This window comes from Salmo trutta, chromosome 35, assembly GCF_901001165.1.
Source record: "Salmo trutta chromosome 35, fSalTru1.1, whole genome shotgun sequence".
NCBI lineage: Eukaryota > Metazoa > Chordata > Actinopteri > Salmoniformes > Salmonidae > Salmo > Salmo trutta.
Genome location: NC_042991.1, coordinates 3,010,469 through 3,033,161, shown reverse-complemented (window position 1 = coordinate 3,033,161; position 22,693 = coordinate 3,010,469). Strand labels below are relative to the sequence as shown.

General features: G+C 45.2%; 1 protein-coding gene across 1 annotated transcript in view; it reads right to left on the bottom strand.

The window, feature by feature from the left end:
* Positions 1-413: 413 nt before the first annotated feature.
* The window catches only part of LOC115174453 (A-kinase anchor protein 12), a 59,031-nt gene continuing 36,751 nt past the window's right edge, over positions 414-22,693 (bottom strand). The window contains exons 3-4 of the mRNA XM_029732985.1: positions 6,009-10,727; positions 414-620 (exon numbers count right to left, since the gene is read on the bottom strand). Coding sequence (XP_029588845.1) covers positions 6,034-10,727 — 4,694 coding nt within the window. The 3' untranslated portion in view covers positions 414-620; positions 6,009-6,033. The remainder of the gene's footprint in view (positions 621-6,008; positions 10,728-22,693) is intronic.

Sequence of the window (22,693 nt, the reverse complement as noted above, 5' to 3'; positions counted from 1 at the left end):
TTACATATGTATGAGAAAATGGGGCACATATTCTATACAATCAGAAATAGAAAAGATAAAGGATGGGGAGAATGAGAAAATACTCACAAAATATAATTACAATATACAAGATAATAATCCTCCAACTCTAAGACCACACACACACACACACACACTTTCTCGAACTCACTTAACTTTTACACACACACACACGCACACACACGCACACACACTCTCCATGGGACAGCAGACTCCCGAGTTGCAGCAAGGGCGATGGAAGCTCACCAAGACAGCAAGCGCACATCACATTGATTACCAGCCAGGTGGGAAGCTTCAGATGTGTGGGACTAGGACAGTGGCCTGGTGTGTGTTTAGGGGGATTGATGCTTCACTCCAGGGGTGGGGGGGATCACCTCTGTGTGACGGGGCTGGTGCTGCAGGACAGGGGGTGAAGGGGGCATGGGGGAAAGAGAGGGGGAAGTTGTCGCTCAGTCACTCTGGGCAGGGTGGGTTGGAGCTGAGTCTCAGTGTGTTTCTCCATAGAGCATTCTCTCGCTCGATCTCTCTCTTTCCCCTTTTCACTATCACTCACTTCCTGGTCAGGACAGTCGGTCTACCAGTCAACCATCTTGCATCTATAGCTGGGGTAGAGAGAAATACATGTTATTAATAAATGGATACCATTATCCTTGGAAACACACGTTATAACCATAACTACTGTTCCCTGAAGGTGGGAAACAAGGTTCAACACAACTATGGGGAGTTGCACTCAAGCGACTTCGATTGAAGAACAAAAATCATGCCAAAAATCATGTCTTCCACAGGTGATAAGCGTGATGCTCGGATTAATTCCTTCAATTCAGTACTGCACTTCACAGAGCCTAGAAACAGGCGGTGCGGGGCCAAACAGGTGTTGTACCTCATTTCCCTCCTTCAGAGAACAGTAGTTATATTCATAACATTACGTTCCCTTTCAGTCAGTACTCGTGGTACAACACAACTATGGGGAACTAGAATCCCGCCCCAAGCTGGCCCCAACGGATACCAAATGAAATGGCCCATGGCAGACCACCCAGACCTCCACCCCTCAAGATGCAGTAGTTGGGTATTGTGCACACGGGACACGTTGCCTAATGACCCTCTCCTGTCCTAGCTGTATGCATGCTGTGGGCTACACTGAGAGCAGTGACATCCAAGCGATAAAACCTCACAAAGTGAGTGGTGATGCTCGCCGCAGCACAGATATGCCCTACAGTCAACCCTTTAAATAATGTCTAAGATGCTGCCAGACACCTGGTGGAGTGGCCGCTATGAAACCCTTGCCCCTTTCTGCTATATGCCAGGGAGATAGCCTCCACAATACAGTGGGAGAGACGCTTAGAGAGTGCCCTGCCGTGAGCTGGAAAAACAGACAAAAAACTGGTCACCTAACCGGAAATCCCAGGTCCGCTCAATGTACGTGCATAAAGCTCGTACTGGACACAGGGCATGTAACCTCTGTTGCGCTTCAGAAGCAAAAGGAGGAGGCAATAAGGGAAATTGCTCAAAAGCTAAAGTCCTGTGGGACATAACCATGACTTTCGGGAAGAAGGCAGCATTCGGATGCAACGTCCCCTTACCGTTGCCAGGGGCGAACTGAGTACAGGAAGGGTATTTGGATGACGCGTGGTCCCCAACACGTTTAGCCGAGGTCAAAGCCATGAGCTGGAAGGTCATGTAGGAGAGGATCTTAAGATCCACCGACTCCAGAGTCTCAAAGAGCGCCTCCAAAACCATAGCCAAATCCCATGTTGGCGCAATAGGTTTAGAGACCGGTCTGAGACAGCACACACCTTTAAGGAACCTAACAACCAAGTGTTGGGCCCCCAGTGTGGAGAATGCCCGACCCTGTAGGAACACTAGGATGTCTCTCACGAAGCACTGAAAATGAACAAGTCCTTTATCTTTGCACCAGAGCTCAAACGCCTGTCACTTATACACATAAAGCCCTCTCATGGATGGTGCCCTTGCAAACTGAATAGCAGCAATAACCTTCAGAGGTAAACCTCGCGCCCTCTCAGGGGCCAGGCCCAGAGGAACTAAATGATGTTGATTTGCTGATGCTACAGTGCCTTCAGAAAGTGATCACACCCCTTAGAAAAATTGTAACATTTGTAGAAGATTAAAGAAAAACACACGTCTTGATTAGATAAGTATTCAACCCCCTAAGTCAATACATGTTAGAATCCCCTTTGGCAGAGATTACAGCTGTGAGTCTTTATGGGTAAATCTCTAAGAGCCTTCCACACATTGATTATGCCACATTTGCCCATTATTCTTCAAACTCCAATTGTTTGTTGGTCATTGCTAAACAACCATTTTCAGTTCTTGCCATAGATTTTCAAGAAGATTTAAGTAAAAACTGTAACTCGGCCACTCAAACATTTCACTGTCTTCTTGGTAAGCATCTCCAGTGTAGATTTGACCTTGTGTTTTAGTTTATTGTCCAGCTGAAAGGTGAATTCATCTCCCAGTGTCTGGTGGAAAGCACACTGAACCAGGTTTTCCTCTAGGACTTTGCCTGTGCTTAGCTCAATTGCATTAAAAATGTATCCTGAAAAACTCCCAGTCCTTAACAATTACAAGCATACCCATAACATGATGCAGCCACCACTATGCTTGAAAATATTGAGTGGTTTGCCCCAAACATAACACGTTGTATTCAGGACAAAAAGTTAATTGCTTTGCCACTAGTTTTGCAGTATTATTTGTGCCTTGCTGCAAACAGGATGCATGTTTTGGAAAATTGTTATTCTGTACAGGGTTCCTTCTTTTCACTGTCAATTAGGCTAATATTGTGGAGTAACTACAATGTTGATCCATCCTCAGTTTTCTCTTATCACAGTCACTAAATCTATAACTGTTTTAAAGTCACCATTAGCCTCATGGTGAAATCCCTGAGCGGTTTCTTTCCTCTCCGGCAACTGAGTTAGGAAGGACGCCTGTATCTTTGTAGTGACTGGGTGTACTGATACACCATCCAAAGTGTAATTAATAACGTCACCATGCTCAAAGGGATATTCATGTCAGGTAGAGAGATGAGGTAGTCATAAAAACATTATGTTAAACACTATTATTGCAAACAGAGTCCATGCAATTTATGTGACTTGTTAAGCACATTGTTACTCCTGAACTTATTTAGGCTTAACAAAGGGGTTGAATACTTATTAACTGAAGACATTTCAGCTTTTCCTTTTCAGATTTTTTCTCCAAAAGCATAATTCCACTTTGAAATTATAGGGTATTGTATGTAGGCCAGTGAGAGAAAAAAATCTCTATTTAATCCATTTTAAATTCTGGATATTGAAAAGGCAAGGGGTGTGAATACTTTCTGAAAGCACTGTATGTATTGGCTATTGAGAGGCTTTGAAGCCACTGGTGGGCCATATTGCACTCCCCAGTAGGAGCAGTCCTCCATAGGAAGGAACGGAATTCTACAGTATTTCAGTTAAATGTTTAAAGGACAAAATGACAAGTATTTAAGTATTTTTTTTGTTGTTGTAGTGGGGACAGTAACATTAGTAATCCCCGTCCATATCCCCAGAATTGAGTAGCCATTGCACAGCGCATCCCTGTTGTGACCACCTTGCGGAATAACACCTGGCCCATGAGAACCACTTGCGACAGTACCTGGGGGTCCTCCCACTGGGCCTGTACCCGCAGCCATGCCATGGACACCCAAAGCGACCGGTTTAGGTGGCGAGTTGTGTCCAAGCGAGTGGCTAGCACCCAGTGCTTGAAAGGCTGCATCAATAATAGCCCCAGGGGAACGCCTACTACCATAGAAGCCATCATCCACAGTAAGCGCAGGAACTGGCGAAAACGCACTGGCGAAAGGAACTGGCAAAAATCCAAAATTGGGCAAAGCTGAGCCAGAACCTGGATACCCTCTGCATGGATATAAAAAGTGTGATTCACATGCAAGTCTAACTCGAGACACAGGAACAGAATGCACTGCAATGGGGTCCGACAGCTCTTTTTCTGGTTTACAATAAAACCTAGAGACTGAATATGGGACACTAGCCTGGATGTGTGCAACATAGCTTGTTCCCTTGACTCTGCTGCTATCAGCCAATCGTCCAGATAGGCCAACACCCTCAGCCCCTGGTCCCTCATGGGTGCCAGAGCTGCCTCCACTACCTTTAAAAAGGCACGAAGCGAGAGGGACAGACAGCACAACAGGATCAAAAACTCGTAGGCTATCACTTCATAATGGAACCTCCAAAATTTCCTGTGACCAGGGTACATGGGCATATTAAAATACGCCTCCTTCAGGTTGATTGTGCTGATCCAATCGCCGGGACGCATGGACCATAACAGCCTCTGGTTTGTGAGCATTCTTAATGTGCAAACCCTGAGGTGCTTGTTTAGGGTACGAAGGTCTAGAATGGAACGTAGCCCCCTTCCCTTTTCGGAATACTGACTGTACCAGCTGGGCCGGTATTGCCTACTTCTGGAGCAGGGAGGATATTTCCTGCACTATGCAGAAATCACTCCGCCATTTCCTGGTTGCAAAAATTTGAATAGTTCACCTAAATTCAGTTTATGCGACAAGACAAGACAACTGTGTGTCTGAATGTGGAGGGACATGCTTGATTGAAATCACATGTGGGATACACAACACTTTTGATACCCATGAACAATGGGGTTGAAACAATGTGTTTACGTGCAAATGTTTGTCTGAAGCCCGGTCCACTCTGGATTCGGGGGCATTGGCCATCAGTGACACACCCAGATTGGCCGTGCCACTTGGGGGTACTGCTGTCACAATGGGTGTTTGGGGAGGCTCTGCCTCGGACACGTAACGATCTGCCCTGGTGCTGGGCCCGGCCCCTGGGGCAGCCTTCTTAGCCAGCGGGGCTCCACCTGTCGGCTTTAGGGAAGGTGCTCCACCGACAGCCCTGAAGGACCTCCGGGGGAGAAAAGCGTGCGGCGCCTATTCTTGCTTCTTTTAACCTTGAACCAGGCATGTGTGGCCTCCAGGGCCGAGCTGAACAACCCCATAGGAGAAAATCGTCTCATCAGGGTACATCTGTCTGTCCCTGTCTGGCACCTGTGAGAGCATCAGCCAAAGATGACAATGTGCCACCACAGTAGCTCCCATGCTTTTCCCGAGCACCAGAATGGTACACCGGGACATGCGCAGAATGAACTCGGCACAGTTCTATGAATGACGCATTGGACACCAAGCCCTGGTGTGAGCACGCTCTACCACGAAGGGACAGTTTAGTTGGCGCAAAGTTAGATAGTCTTGCGTTCCCAAAAATTGTGTTTTTAGTAGTGTGAATCGTTACTGCTCACATCGAGGTGAAGAGTGGAAGAATTTGAATAATGAATCCGAGCCTAATGCTTACACCTGTCAAAGTCGCGAGAGTTTGACTCCTAAAAGTTGTGTTGTACCGAGAGTGCTGACTGAAAGGGAACTGGTCTCCATCTCCCATCCTGTGGATAGCAATTAGGCAACTGAGTTATCTAGAAAAGCCCAATCAGTGATTTTTTTTCTTCTAAGAGATCTTTCTATGATGTTATACTTTGAGCACTCAGAGTAGTTTAAAACAGAATAACTTTATGACTCATGTGTCCGAGTGGAGAATGCTTTATGGGATATATTGTAGATTACATCTCTCTCTCCCCTAATAGAAGTAGGGCCCATTGTTGTTTTTAAAAAGCCACCATGAGAAGATTGTGTGATACCCGACAAAGGAATTCTGGAAATAACAAAATAAATGTGGTACTCTTTTCTATCACTCTTTTTTTTTGCTAGTGGAATAAAATAACCATAATAACATATCTAGAATGAATACCTTGGTAAAACACAAGAAAACACTTTCTTTTACTTTCTTCTGGTAGAAGACAAGGCAGAGGGTATGATCAGATGACTAACATTAACTAAATGGATTTATAGTAATTGTGGGGAAATAATTTTGGAACTCTTTGACAACATCCACTCACTGCTTAAAAAAGGTAATTGTATAATATAGACTCCTCACCTGCTCAGGATGCTACTGTGAGCTCTTAGGAGACAGGTTTGATCTCCTTCACCACATCCTCAATCACCTGCACCATCACCTCCGCACACTTCACCGACGTCGCCTTCTCTGCCGCTGCCTCCGCTGAGCTGGCAACTGTCACAGCCATGGCAACAGCAACCTCCTCTTCCATGCTGTTAACTGGGGCGTCTTGAATGGCAGCCACAGCCTCTGTTGAAACATCCGTTTGATGCTCTTCCAGTGCTGTCTGGGGGTCGTCCGATGCCTGTTCCTGAACTGCGGCACTGTCGTCTTTCATGTTTGTTTCGACAAAATCGGCGACAGTTGGAACAGGGGCGGGGGTATCTGGTGTGGTTTCAGGGGTGGTGGTGTCTGCCGTTTGTTCAGGGTCTGTTGTGTCTTTTTTGGCCGGGGCTTCCTTTGTCTCTGGTGAGCTTACAATGGCATCTTTTTCTACCACCTCCACCATGATTTCCTCCGCTGCCTCTTCAGTGATCTCTGTTGCCTGTATGACCACCTGTGTGGTCTGTGGGACTACGACCTCTGTAGTTGTCTCCTCTGGCTGGGCTGGGGTTTCAGCAGTCTCTGTGGGGGCATCTGGGACTGGGGTCTCTTCTGTCACAACCGTTGCTTCTGACTTCTCTTCAGCTGTCTCTGGAGTGGGAACCTCTGCGATCACTTCCTGAACCACCGCTTTTACCTCAGCTTGTTGAACCTCGAGTTGGAATTCCTTAACTACTTCCTCTACCTCAGATTGTGGAACTTCCTGAACCTCTAATGCCTCAATGTTGCCCTCTACCTCTTTGATCTCCTCCTTTGCCTTTCCATCTGTCTCACTCTCTGTCTGGTCCACCTCGGTTACAACTTCAACCTCTACAACTTTCTCCACACTTACATTGACCTCCATTGCTTGCTTTAATTGCACTTCCTGTTTTATTTCCTCTACTTCCTCTTTGAGAACATCCTCCACCTCCTTGGTAACCTCTTCCATGACACTCTTTGTGATTTCAACTGTGACTGGAACGGTCTCAATGATCTGGACAGCCTCGTGGACTTCCTTTGGTGCTTTTTCAGCCTCGGCTGGTGCCTCTGGAGTAGCAGACACCTCTGCTGGGGTTTCTGGTGCTGGTGCCTCAACTTGGACTACAGGAGTTTCAGCAATGACAGGTTTCTCCTCTGCTACTAGTTCAATCTCTTTCTCTCTCGTTGCTACCACCTGGACTGGTGGTGCATCTTGAGTTGTGATGGTAGCAGTGGCAGAGACAGGCGCTTTGGGTTCAAACTCTGCTTCAGACACTTTCTCCACAGCACTCTGGATGACCACCTGAGCAACGACCAAGCCCGTCTCCTCCATGGCCTCTGCCTCCTTTGTCTCTTCAGCCTCTGTAACGCCAACCTCAGTCACCTGCACTTGAATTTGGTCATCGCCAGCGGGCTCTGCAACTGCCACTGAGACCTTTTCCACTGCCATGGCCTCTGTGACCTCCACTTGCTGGGTTTCCAAGGACTCAGACAGTGGGCAGACGAGGTGCGTGGTCTCCTTTACAATGGCAAACTCTTCAGCAGGGGCAACAATGGCTGCCTCGCACACTTCAGTGACTGTGGGCTGGTTAGCATCAGTTAGTGAAGTGACCATTTCTCGGGCAGCAGGCTCATTCACCTCCTCTACAGCAGTGACCTCTTCGACGGCAGCCATCTCTTCTTTACTTTTGACCTCAATGACAGGTGCCTCAGAGCCATCCAAAATGTTAGCAGCAATGGAGTCTTCGACAGTTAGTACAATGGGGTCCACAATGTTCTCATTCACCGCAGGGGCCTCAACAATTTCAACCTCCATCTTGATATTATTGATCGTGACGACCTTTTCATCTTCATGCTCTTTACCCTCAGTGGCTATATCAGGATCTGGGATGTCTTCAATAGTTTTCTCTAGTGGCGGCTCCAGGAATATGCTTTCGACCTGCTCCACTTGAGCCTGGAACACTGGGTCTTCATTAGTGTCAGCCGCCTCAGTTGGATCAGCCTTATCTTCTACCGGCATTTCAGCAGACAGACCATTGCTGATCTCAGCTAGACATTCCATGGTGGGAATTACAAGCTTCTCCACAGCCACCTTGGCGATCTCCTTGGTGCCCAGGACAGTGCAGATGGCGGAACCCTCGATTTCTTCATGCACCATCAAGACAACATTTGATTTGGTTTCGGCGAACTCGATCGGCGGTGTGGGTTCTGGGACGGAAGCAGCCTCCTCCAGTGGGATCTCTATGATTTCCACAGAAGTCAGGCTTGGGAGATCACTGAGCAGCTCCACAGCCTCCTGCTGGACCTCCAAAGACTCTGTCTCAGGCTCATTGGACAGAGGGGTGGTTTTGCCATACGTGGCTGGGATCATCTCTTCAGTTACCTCAGAAACAGACAGATCAGGCTCCTGGCAAATGACTGCTTCTGGGATCTGCTCTAAAATGTTCTCGGCATCAGAATTTTCAGTCACCTTGGCAACAGACAACTCAGGTTCCTGCTTTTGGCATGAAACTGCCTCTGAGGTCTGTTCTGCAATGTCCTCTGCGATGGTGGTGTCAGCAGATTTGGGGGTGGCGGCACCCTCTTCTGGGATGTCACTCAGCTGATCATGTGGAATCTCCTGGAGGTTTTCCATGACCCCCGTGGCTGAGATCCAAGAGGGGGATCTCTCTTCAATGGAAAATTGGACCTGAGTGATTGGTGCTGCTTCCTCAGAATCCACTGTCTCCACTGTCATTTCGGCTTCAGCCTCTTCTTTACTCTCGGCATGCTCGTTGTCGTACTCTGAGAGAGGGACCACGGCCGGTGTGTCGGAATCTTCCTCACCAGACCCCAGATTGGAGGAAAGCAGCTTCTTCTTTCTGCGTCCGGGAATGAGTTTCCTCAGAGAGAAGGAGGACTCTTCTTTGGGAATTTCACTGTCTGATATTACCTGTTCGCCACCAGATTCATCTGTCTTCTCCTCATTTTTGGGCTTCTGTCTATGGGTGACAAGACGCTTGAGAGCATCCCAGGTGGAGTCTCCTGCGGCGGGGCTAGTGGTTGGTTCGGGGGATGACACTGTGTTTTCCTTGTCTGACTCTCCGCAGCAGCCAAGAGGAGACTCTGCTGTCTTAACCTGCTCTTCCCCAGTTGGTGGTGCCTCCTCTTCGATTTTGGTCTCATCTTCAGAGGTCTTCCTGGTCCTCTTCTTGTTGCCCATACACATCAGGGCCTCCCAGGAGAGTGAGGTGTCCATCTTCATCTTTTTGGGGTCCTCTGTGCTGCCCTCCAGGTCCTCTGTGGTTTCGGTTTTTGGCTCCTCCTCAGTGAGTTCCGGCTCCTCTTTCTTTTTCTCCACAAACACGGCGCTCTCAGTGGAGAACAGGGTGGCCGACATGGCCTTCTCAACAGTTGTCTCGTCCTCGCTCTCAGAGGGCCTCTTGACTCGTTTCTTGGGTGTCACCAGCTTCTTGAAGGAGGACCAGTGCATGATACCTTCTTTCTTCTTGCCTTCATCTGATCTGGTTACCTCCTCATCAGCCTCTTGGCTGACCTCAGCTTGGGTGGCTTCCACCCCGATGGCATGCTCACCAGACTCCTCTGGAGATGATGCCCCACTGTCAGGTTTCTGGACCTCTGCCGACTCTGTACAGGGCTGGAGCTGTTCAGGCGCCTGTTCCCCAGACTCGGTCAGCTTGGTCTCCGTATCTTTCTTGTCTTTCTTCTGTTTCTTGGTAGAGAGCTTCTTCAGGCCAGCCCCAGTAAAGAGCTTTTTCAGTGGGCTTCCCTGGGCCTTGAACTTCTTCTGGGATGAGAAAAGCTCAACCTCGGTGGTGACCTCAACTGGGGCCTTGTCTGAATCCACAGCTCCTTCAACATTCTCCTCTGCTTGTTTGGCATAATCAGTAATAGCGGCTTCTGAGATTTCCATGTCAACTTCGGCTTGGATCTCCTCGTTGATCTCTTCGGAAGATGCTTCAGGTGTCTCAGTTTCTGATAGTGTCACTGGCTCCACCTCCTTCACCTCTTCCTTTGCTTTCTCTCGCTCCACCCCAGCCTCTGCTTTCTCCTCTCCCTCCTTTATCTTCTCCTCAGCAGCTTTCTCTTTTGGTTCCTCCTCTTTGGCCTTTTTGATACTTGCCTTCTTGCGCTGGTTGGAGAAGATTCCCTGTGTAAAGAACCTTCTGAAGGGAGACAGGGGGGCCTCCTGGCCACGTGGGGTAGTTGCAGCTGCAGCTGGTTCCGAGGGCTCTTTCTCTGCAGCCTCTCCATCCACAGTCTCAGATGGGGCATCCACTGGAGTTGCAGCCTCAGTTGTGGTCTCAGAGGCGTCAGCCTCAACAGTGGCGGTCTCTTGCTCAGCCGCCTTCCTCTCCTCTGCAGTGGCGGCTTCCTCTTTAGTTTCCTCAGACCCCTTAGTCCCTCCTTCCACGTCCTTGTCCATTAACGTCAGCATCTGCACCGGATCAGTCTTCTCATTCTTGTCCTTCTTCAGAGTGAACTTGAAGCCGATGAAATTGAAGATCTTCTTGAAGCCCAGCTCGTTGGCCTCACCCGATTTCTCCTCAACCTCCTTCTCTTCAGGCCCGGTGATGTTGTTGGCGTCAGGAGACTCATTCTCCTCCTTCTCTCTGTTCACCTGAGAGGCCACCGCAGCCTGGAGGGAGTCCATCATCTCATGAACAACCTCCTTCTGAGACACGGACACGCCATCAACTGAAATGACAGGGAGATAAGTATTCATCTTTAGGTTGAGGTAATACACATTCCCACAAACAACAACCAGCAGGCACTCTTTATCTCACACGGGCACATAGGGTGGAGCCAGACTAGAAACAAGACTGTCAGGGCAAAAGGAAAATGGGTAGAAAACAATAAAAAATATGAAACTGATATAATGTACAGTTGAAGTCGGAAGTTTACATACACATTTTTACATTTACATTTTACGTCATTTAGCAGACGCTCTTATCCAGAGCGACTTACAGTAGTGAATGCATACATTTCATACATTTTTTTTTGTTTTTTTGTACTGGCCCTCTGAGGGAATCGAACCCACAACCCTGGTGTTGCAAACACCATGCTCTACCAACTGAGCTACAGGGAAGGCTACACCTTAGCCAAATACATTTCAACTCAGTTTTTCACAATTCCTGACATTTAATCCTAGTAAAGATTCACTGACTTAGGTCACTTAGGATCGCCACTTTATTTTAAGAATGTGAAATGTCAGAATAATAGTAGAGAGAATGATTTATTTCAGCTTTTATTTATTTCATCACATTCCCAGTGGGTCAGAAGTTTACATACACTTAATTAGTATTTGGTAGCATTGCCTTAAACAATTTAAACTTGGGTCAAACATTTTGGGTAGCCTTACACAAGCTTCCCACAATAAGTTGGGTGAATTTTGTCCCATTCCTCCTGACAGAGCTGGTGTAACTGAGTGAGGTTTGTAGGACTCCTTGCTCGCACACACTGTTTCAGTTCTGCCCACACATTTTCAATAGGATCGAGGTCAGGGCTTTGTGATGGCCACTCCAATACCTTGACTTTGTTGTCCTTAAGCCATTTTGCCACAACTTTGGAAGTATGCTTGTGGTCATTGTCCATTTGGAAGACCAATTTGTGACCAAGCTTTAACTTCCTGACTGATGTCTTGAGATGTTGCTTCAATATATCCACATAATTTTCTTTCATGATGCCATCTATTTTGTGAAGTGCACCAGTCCCTCCAGCAGCAAAGCACCCCCACAACATGATGCTGCCACCCCCGTGCTTCACGGTTGGGATGGTGTTCTTCGGCTTGCAAGCCTCCCCCTTTTTCCTCCAAACATAAGGATCGTCATTATGGCCAAACAGTTCTATTTTTCTTTCATCAGACCAGAGGACATTTCTCCCAAAAGTATGATCTTTGTCCCCATGTGCAGTGGCAAACCGTAGTCTGGCTTTTTTATGGTGGTTTTGGAGCAGTGACTTCTTCCTTGCTGAGCGGCCTTTCAGGTTATGTCGATATAGGACTCGTTTTACTGTGGATATAGATTATTTTGTACCTGCTTCCTCCAGCATCTTCACAAGGTTAATTATTGAAACAGTGGATGTTCATTTTTATGCAGATGATACTGTTCTTTATTCAAGTGGTAGTAGTTTATCTTTAGCTTTTAAAAATGCCCAAAGAGCATTTAACATCATACAACAGAATCTGTATGATTTAAAGCTGATTCTAAATTTGGGTAAAACAAAATGCATGGTATTTTCAAATGCCAGGCATGTTACAAATCATGTCATTGCTACATTGGCTGGACCTAATATAGAGCAAGTTAAAGTGTACAAATATTTGGGTGTGTGGGTTGATGATAAGCTGAGCTTCACTGTGCATGTAGAGAACTTGATAAGGAAGCTCAAGCTGAAAACAGGATTTTATTACCGGCATAAGGCTTGTTTTTCTTTTGAGGCCAGGAAGGAGCTGGTACGATGTACATTACTGTCGGTTTTATATTTTAGTGATGTTATATATATGCAGGCCTCAGCCACTACCCTGAGAGCACTTGATTCAGTGTATCATGCAGCCCTCAGGTTCATTACAAATCAGAAACGTCTAACACATCATTGTGATCTCTACAGCGCTGTTGGCTGGTTGTCATTGACCTTGTGTAGGCTTAAACACTGGTATACACTGATTTATAAGGCCATATTGGGTAAAATGCCATTTTATCTCTGTTATTTTTTAGTTAGGTCAGTAAATAAGTATCAATTACGGTCCCATTCTGATTTGCTTCTAACAGCACCAAAAATTAGAACAGGTCATGGTAGAAATAGTTTTAGTTATTTAGCACCGTGGTCCTGGAATTCTCTTTTGAACATTTTAAAATGTGATGATCTAGTTTTCTTGGTGGAGTTTAAACACTTGATCAATGTATATATTATAGAAGAGTGTAATTGTTTTTAGGCCAGCTGTTTTTAGTCAAGATGTTTGTGTTTTTAAATGTAATATGTTTTTGTTGTACTGTATGTGTGTTTATAGTTTTGTTTAATGTTGTTTAATGTTGTGTGAGTGTATGTAATTTGGTTTGTCTGAAATGTTGTTCCCCTTGCTGCTATTGGACCAGGTCTCTCTTGGAAAAGAGATATTTATCTCAATGAGAATAAACCTGTATAAATAAAGGTAAATAAAAAAGGTTCTTTGCTGTTGTTTTGGGATTGATTTGCACTTTTCGCACCAAAGTACCTTCATCTCTAGGAGACAGAACGCGTCTCCTTCCTGAGCTGTATGAGGGCTGCGTGGTCCAATGGTGTTTATACTTTCGTACTATTGTTTGTACAGATGAACATGGTACCTTCAGGCGTTTGGAAATTGCTCCCAAGGATTAAGCAGACTTGTGGAGGTCTACATTTTTTTCTGATTTCTTGGCTGATTTCTTTTGATTTTCCCATGATGTCAAGCAATGAGGCAGTGCGTTTGAAGGTAGGCCTTGAAATAGATCCACAGGTACACCTCCAATTGACTCAAATGATGTCAATTAGCCTATCAGAAGTTTCTAAAGCCATGACATCATTTTTTGGAATTTTCCAAGCTGTTTAAAAGCACAGTCAACTTAGTGTATGTAAACTTCTGACCCCCTGGAATTGTGGTACAGTGAAATAACTGCAAACAATGTCTGTAAACAATTGTTGGAAAAATTACTTCTGTCATGCACAAAATAGATATCCTAACCGACTTGCCAAAACTATAGTTTGTTAAAAAGAAATTTATGGAGTGGTTGAAAAACGAGTTTTAATGACTTCCGACTTCAACTGTATCTAAAGATTTCATCTTCAACATTTGAAGATAATTTAAACCACATTAGAAAAACAGTAGCTGAGAGATTTTGACCCCTTGAGTGGATTTAATCAATCATTTGATAGATTAATTGCAGTCAGATTTCGTAAAACAAAAGGTTTGATCATTGACACCACCCAACAAGAAGCCCTGGAGGAGACAATGAAAGCAATTCCATTGCCAACGCTTGAACAAAGATTCAGTCCCAAAACAAAGAAAGCTTACAGACAAGGGTATACTGTAAACTCCTCAGCTGTGTTGCTTCTTCCAAAATTATAGCTATGACTTTATAGAATCTTGCATCTACTGTAAGACGTAGTTTCTCTATTGTTTAGGTTATAAAATGACAGCAAAAGAAATGGCAGCAGTTTTACGGTCGCCCAACCAATTGTGCTATTATGTGATTTTTTTCGCATTATTTGTAACTTATTTTGTACATAATGTTTCTGCAACCGTATCTTACAGCAAAAAAAGCCTCTGGATATCAGGACAGCGATCACTCACCTCGGATTAGACAAAGATTTTTTCTTCAACAAGCAGGACGCACAGGACATTCTTCTAACACCCGACAAGGCCAACATCCCAGTTAGTTGCAAGAGGAAGAGACGCAGGAACAGAGGACACAGAGCTGGATGCCTTGTGAGGATCCGCAGAACGCAAGGGGGAAAGCTGCCGTTACAGTCAATATTACTCGCCAACGTGCAATCATTGGACAATAAATTAGACGAGGTACGATCACGAATTTCCTACCAACGGGACATCAAAAACTGTAATATCCTATGTTTCACGGAATCGTGGCTGAATGACGACATGGATATTCAGCTAGCGGGATACACGCTGCACCGGCAAGAAATAACAGCACACTCCGGTAAGACGAGAGGGGGTGGGGGGGTGGCCTGTGCATATTTGTAAACAACAACGGGTGCACAAAATCTAAGGAAGTTTCTAGATTCAGCTCGCCTGAAGAGTATATTGTGATAAATTGCAGGCCACACTACATGCCTAGAGAGTTTTCAGCTATACTTTTTGCGGCTGTTTATTTACCACCACAGACAGATGCTGGCACTAAGACCACACTCAGTCAGCTGTATAAGGAAATAAGCAAACAGGAAACCACTCACCCAGAGGCGGCGCTCCTCTCCTAGTGGCCGGAGACTTTAATGTAAGAAACTTAAATCAGTTCTACCTCATTTCTATCAACATGTTAAATGTGCAACCAGAGGGAAAACAATTCTAGATTAGCCTGTTAGGGCTAGGGGGCAGTATTTACACGGCCGGATAAAAAACGTACCCGATTTAATCTGGTTACTACTCCTGCCCAGTAACTAGAATATGGCTTTGGATAGAAAACACCCTAAAGTTTCTAAAACTGTTTGAATGGTGTCTGTGAGTATAACAGAACTCATATGGCAGGCAAAAACCTGAGAAGATTCCATGCAGGAAGTGGCCTGTCTGACAAGTTGTTGTTCTTCTTGCCTCTGTTTATTGAAGACTGAGGGTCTTTGCTGTAACATGACACTTCCTACGGTTCCCATAGGCTCTCAGAGCCCGGGAAAAAGCTGAACGATATCGAGGCAGCCTCTGGCTGAAACACATTATCGCTTTTGACAAGTGGCCGATCAGAGGACAATGGGCTTAGGCGCGTGCCCGAGTCGACCCCGTGCTTTATTTTCTTTCGTCTGTTTACCTAATTGCAGATTCCCGGTCGGAATATTATCGCTTTTTTACGAAAAAAATGGCATAAAAATTGATTTTAAACAGCGGTTGACATGCTTCGAAGTACGGTAATGGAATATTTAGAATTTTTTTGTCACGAAATGCGCCGTGCTCGTAACCCTTATTTACCATTCGGATAGTGTCTTGAACGCACGAACAAAACGGCGCTGTTTGAACATAACTATGGATTATTTGGGACCAAACCAACATTTGTTATTGAAGTAGAAGTCCTGGGAGTGCATTCTGACGAAGAACACCAAAGGTAATCAAACTTTTCTAATAGTAAATCGGAGTTTGGTGAAGGCTAAACTTGCTGGGTGTTTAAATAGCTAGCCCTGTGATGCCGGGCTATCTACTTAGAATATTGCAAAATGTGCTTTCACCAAAAAGCTATTTTAAAATCGGACATATCGAGTGCATAGAGGAGTTCTGTATCTATAATTCTTAAAATAATTGTTATGCTTTTTGTGAACGTTTATCGTGAGTAATTTAGTAAATTGTTAGTAAATTCGCCGGAAGTTTGCGGGGGGTATGCTAGTTCTGAACGTCACATGCTAATGTAAAAAGCTGTTTTTTGATATAAATATGAACTTGATTGAACAAAACATGCATGTATTGTATAACATAATGTCCTAGGTGTGTCATCTGATGAAGATCATCAAAGGTTAGTGCTGCATTTAGCTATCTTCTGGGTTTTTGTGACATTATATGCTAGCTTGAAAAATGGGTGTCTGATTATTTCTGGCTGGGTACTCTGCTGACATAATCTAATGTTTTGCTTTCGTTGTAAAGCCTTTTTGAAATCGGACAGTGTGGTTAGATTAACAAGAGTCTTGTCTTTAAAATGCTGTAAAATAGTCATATGTTTGAGAAATTGAAGTAATAGCATTTCTAAGGTATTTGAATAATGCGCCACAGGATTCCACTGGCTGTTACGTAGGTGGGACGATTTGGTGCCACCTACCCTAGAGAGGTTAATGTAGGGAAACTTAAATCAGTTCTACCTAATTTCTATCAACATGTTAAATGTGCAACCAGAGGGAAAACAATTCTAGATCACCTGTACTCCACACACAGAGACACGTACAAAGCTCTCCCTCGCCCTCCATTTGGTAAATCCGACCACAACTGCTATCCTCCTGATTCCTGCTTACAAGCAAAAATTAAAGCAGGAAGCACCAGTGACTCGGTCTATAAAAAAGTGGTCAGATGAAGCAGATGCTAAACTAGAGGACTGTTTTGCTATCACAGACTGGAACATGTTCTGTGATTCTTCCGATGGCATTGAGGAGTACACCACATCAGTCACTGGCTTTATCAATAAGAACATTAAGGACATCGTCCCCACAGGGACTGTACGTACATACCCCGACCAGAAGCCATGGATTACAGGCAACATTCGCACTGAGCTAAAGGGTAGAGTTGCCGCTTTCAAGGTGTGGGACTCCAACCTGGAAGCTTATAAGAAATCCTGCTATGCCCTGCTACGAACCATCAAACAGGGAAAGCGTCAATGCTGGGCTAAGATTGAATCATACTACACCGGCTCCGATGCTCATCTTATGTGGCAGAGCTTGCAAACTATTAAAGTCTACAAAGGGAAGCACAGCCGAGAGCTGCCCAGTGACACGAGCCTACCAGACGAGCTAAATCACGTCTATGCTCGCTTCGAGGCAAGCAACACTGAGGCATGCATGAGAGCATCAGCTGTTCCGGATGACTGTGTGATCACACTCTCCGTAGCCTACGTGAGTAAGACCTTTAAACAGGTCAACATTCACAAGGCTGCGGGGCCAGGCGGATTACCAGGACGTGTGCTCTGGGCATATGCTGACCAACTGGCAGGTGTCTTCACTGACATTTTCAACATGTCCCTGATTGAGTCTGTAATACCAACATGTTTCAAGCAGACCACCATAGTCCCTGGGCCCAAGAACACGAAGGCAACTTGCCGAAATGACTACAGACCCGTAGCACTCACGTCCATAGCCATAGAGCGCTTTGAAAGGCTGGTAATGGCTCACATCAACGCCATTATCCCAGAAACCCTAGACCCACTCCAATTTGCGTACCGCCCAAACAGATCCACAGATGATACAATCTCTATTGCACTCCACACTGCCCTTTCCCACCTGGACAACAGGGAAAGCGGAAGGAACACCCATGCAAGAATGCTATTCACAAAACAAAAGGAACACCTATGTGAGAATGCTATTCATTGACTACAGCTCAGCGTTCAACACCATAGTACCCTCAAAGCTCATCACTTAGCTAAGGATCCTGGGACTAAACACCTCCCTCTGCAATGGGATCCTGGACTTCCTGACGGGCTGCACCCAGGTGGTGAGGGTAGGTAGCAACACATTTGCCTACGCAGACCCTCAACACTGGAGCCCCCCAGGGACCTCCTCCCCTCCTGTACTCCGTTCACCCACGACTGCATGGCCAGGCACGACTCCAACACCATCATTAAGTTTTCAGATGACACAACAGTGGTAGGCCTGATCACCGATAACGACGTGACAGCCTAAAGGGAGGAGGTCAGAGACCTGGCCAGGTGGTGCCAGAATAACAACCTATCCCTCAACGTAACCAAGACTAAGGAGATGATTGTGGACAACAGGAAAAGGATTCTCATCGACGGGGCTGTAGTGGAGCTGGTTGTGAGCTTCAAGTTCTTTGATGTCCACATCACCAACAAACTAGAATGGTCCAAACACACCAAGACAGTCGTGAAGAGGGCACGACAAAGCCTATTCCCCCTCAGGAAACTAAAAAGATTTGGCATGGTCCTGAGATCCTCAAAAGGTTCTACAGCTGCAACATCGAGAGCATCCTGACTGGTTGCATCACTGCCTGGTACGGCAATTGCTCGGCCTTTGACCGCAAGGCACTACAGAAGGTAGTGCGTTCGGCCCAGTACATCACTTTTAATTTATTTTTTTATTTCCCCTTCATTTAACCAGGTTGGCTTGTTGAGAACAAGTTCTAATTTACAACTGTTAGCACATCACCTAAACAAGAAAAGCCAAACAGCCATTTTGCAAGTAAGGAGAGGCGTCACAAAAACCACAAATACCGCTAAACTTAATTACTAACCTTTGACGATCTCCATCAGATGACACTCCCAGGACTCAATGTTAGACAATACATGTATGTTTTGTTAGATAAAGTTCATATTTATATCCAAAAACCCAATTTTACATTGGCGTGTGATGTTCAGAAAATGTATTGCCACCCAAAACTTCCGGTGAATGAGCACATCAATTTACAAAAATACTCATCATAAACATTGATAAACTTTAGAACAGTTATTGAAAGAATTATAGATATACTACTCCTTAATGCAACCGCTGTGTCAGATTTTAAAATAGCTTTTCGGTGAAAGCACATTTTTCAATATTCTGAGTACATAGCTCAAGCATCAAAGCAAGCTATACAGTTACCTGCCAAGTCATGGCATCAATAAAACTCAGAATTAGTATTATAAATCTTCCCTTACCTTTGCTGATCTTCATCAGAATGCACTCCCATGGCTCCTACTTCCACAAGAAATGTTTGTTTTGTTCGAAATACTCCATATTTATGTCCAAATACCTCCGTTTTGTTTGTGTGTTCAGATCACTATCCAAAGGCATAACGCGCGAGCGTAAATCCAGACACGAAAAGTCAAAATGTTCCATTACCATTCGTAGAAACATCAATCCTTAGGGTCTTTTTAACATAAAACGTCCATAATATTCCAACCGGACAATAGCGTATTCATTCAAGAAGAAAAAGAAGGAACGGCGCGCTCGCACATAACCAAGTCCTTTGTCCTCAGACTGAGCTCCTATTTTCTGCCCAGTTACAGGAGACGGATGAAACAAGTTTCTAAAGGCTGTTGAAGCCTTAGGAAGTGCAACATGACCCCACAGACACTGTAGTTTCGATAGGGATTCAAAAGAAGAACTACAATTCTCAGATTTCCCACTTCCTGGTTGGATTTTTCTCAGGTTTTTGCCTCCCATATGAGTTCTGTTATACTCACAGACATCATTCAAACAGTTGTAGAAACTTCAGAGTGTTTTCTATCCAAATCTACTAATAATATGCATATCCTACCTTCTGAGTCTGAGTAGGAGGCAGTTTAATTTGGGCACGTTTTTCATCCGAATGTGAAAATATTGCCCCCTATCCTTAACAGGTTTTAACATGTTATTGCGGGTGTAGTGAAATGCTTGTGTTCCTAGCTCCAACAATTCACACAAATCTAAAAGTCAAAAAATGGATTTAGAAAATATATAAATATTAGATTCATCAATGTCGGAGTGGCATTGACTAAAATACAGTACAATAGAATACAGTATGTACACATATGAGATGAGTAAAGCATTATGTAAACAAAGTGACTAGCGTTCCAATTATTAAAGTGGCAAGTGATTCCAAGTCTATGTTTGCATGGAGTGCTGCAGAGATGGTTGTCCTTCTGGAAGGTTCTCCCATCTCCACAGTCGAACTCTAGAGCTCTGTCAGAGTGACCATCGGGTTCTTGGTCACCTCCCTTATCAAGACCCTTCTCTCCCGATTGCTCAGTTTGGTCGGGCGACCAGCTCTACGAAAAGTCTTGGTGGTTCCAAACTTCTTCCATTTAAGAATGATGGAGGCCACTGTGTTCTTGGGGACCTTCAATGCTGCAGAAGTGTTTTGGTACCCTTCCTCAGATCTGTGCCATCCTCTCTTTGCCATCCTCACCGTCCTCTATCTGAGCTCTACGGAGAATTCCTTTGACCTCATGGCTTGGCATTTGCCCTAACATGCACTGTCAACTGTGGGACCTTATATAGACAGGAGTGTGCCTTTCCAAATCATGTACAATCAATTGAATTTACCACAGGTGGACTCTAATCAAGTTGTAGAAACATCTCAAGGATGATCAATGGAAACAGGATGCACCTGAGCTCAAGTTCGAGTCTCAGAGCAAAGGGTCTGAATACTTATGTAAATAAGGTATTTCTGTTTTAAAATTTGCAAAAATTTTGAAAAACCTGTTTTTGCTTTCTCATTATGGGGTATTGTGTGTAGATTTATGAGGATTTTTTATGTATTTAATCAATTTTTGAATAAGGCTGTAACGTAACAAAATGTGGAAAAAGTGAAGGGGTCTGAATACTTTCCTAATGTGCTGTATGTCTAATCTCACCAGATCATTCTCTACATACAGTGCATCACCTCATTAAATAGGCTTTTTGACAGTGTGGTGTGTGACATATCTCTCTATTTAAAGTAGCATAGAGTTACTCCTTCCCCTGGCAGAACAGAGTTATTAAACGGCGAGGTTCACTTTTGTTCGAGTCAGGTCACGGCCTGCTAAATATTTAGGGAGGGAAGTGCCCGTGCAGCCCTCCCAGATAGACAGAGACCCTGTTAGGAACCTTAATGTAAATAAACAAACACACATACATAGAGTGGGCAGGGTCGAGTAATTCTACCTGGCTTTAGTTAAAATCCCACAAACAAATGACTTTCAGGCTAGTTCAAGTGAATGGGCAGGTGTCTACACACAGTCTTACACCAGATTACCTAGAACAACTGAGCCTCCACGCAGTCCAGATGTGTGTTGGCTATGTGAGTGTGTGACATGCGGATCACATGGCTCGCATGCGCGAGGGTTGCAAAATAAATGTACACATACATGTTATTCAATCATTGCACCACTCTGCTTGCGCGCGTCAACAAGCATCTGCGTAGCCAGGCGCTAACATAGAACTTGGTTCTCTTTGTGATGCTTGACGCACTGCAAGTCACGCCTCTCCCATCTCCTCATTGGTTTTTAGGAGCATATACCCACATGCATCTCATTGGTTTTTAGGAGCGTATACACACATGGGTGATTGAAAGATGAACTAAGGTCCACACCTTAATCCAGTTGGTAATGCACCTTAAAGTTGGTTGCCAACCACCATATAAAGTCCGAAGAAGAAGAATCCTGAAGGAGGAGAGATTACTAGAAACAAACTCGGTTTACCCTTTTATCTGTGGATTAATTGTCGGAGTAGAGGACCTTGTGCATTTCAGGTAAAATAACAACCCAATGTTTATATCCCAGGACAAATTAGCTAGCAACAGCAAGCTAGCTAGCTAAATTGCCATATATGTTTAATGCTTTTTGACCTGTCCCCAAATTAATATAGTTGGTTCAGATTTCATTTTGATATTTCAACCTGCGTGTCCTGATTGCGTCTGGTGTGGGTGAACAAAATCATGCGATGTTACACACGGACGGTCTGGTCACCATGTGAGGGACCAGTTTCAAAGCTCCAATAGGAGACTGTAGGTGTCCCTTCAGCTGTCACGCCCTGACCTGAGAGAGACGGTTTATTTCTCTATTTTGTTAGGTCAGGGTGTGGGGTGGGCATTCTATGTTTTGTATTTCTTTGTTTTGGGCCGAGTATGGTTCCTAATCAGAGGCAGCTGTCTATTGTTGTCTCTGATTAGGAATCATACTTAGGCAGCCTTTTCCCACCTGAGTTTGTGGGTAGTTGTTTTCTGTTTTGTGTTTCTGTTCCTTGACTGAACTGTGTGCTTTCGTTTGTTTGATTTAAATAAATAATCATGAACACGTGCCACGCTGCATCTTGGTCACCTCTCTATGACGATCGTTACAGAACTACCCACCACAACTGGATCAAGCAGCGTGCCCGGGAGGAGATCGATTCCTGGTCTCTGGAGGAGTTGCGAGAGAGGATAGATTGGACTTGGGGGCAAGTATTGGAGAGATACAGAAGCCTGCCGGGGAAGCAGGTGAAGGCAGCGAGAGAGGAACTAGCACGGCAAGGACGGAAGCACGAGAGGCAGCCCCCAAATTCTTTTGGGGGGGCACACGGGTAGATTGGCGGAGTCAGGGTTGAGACCTGAGCCAACTCCCCGTGCTTATCGTGGTGAGCATGTGCCTGCTCCTCGCACTCTCCCTCCAGTGCGCCTCCACAGCCCAGTACGTCCTGTGCCTGCTCCTCGCACTCTCCCTCCAGTGAGTTTATTCAGCCTGGTACGCCCTGTGCCTGCTCCACGTACCAGGCTGTTAGTATGTCTCCTCAGTCCGGTGAGACCCGTTCCGGCACCACGTAAGAAGCCTCCAGTGATGATCCATGGCCCGGAGCTTGTAGGG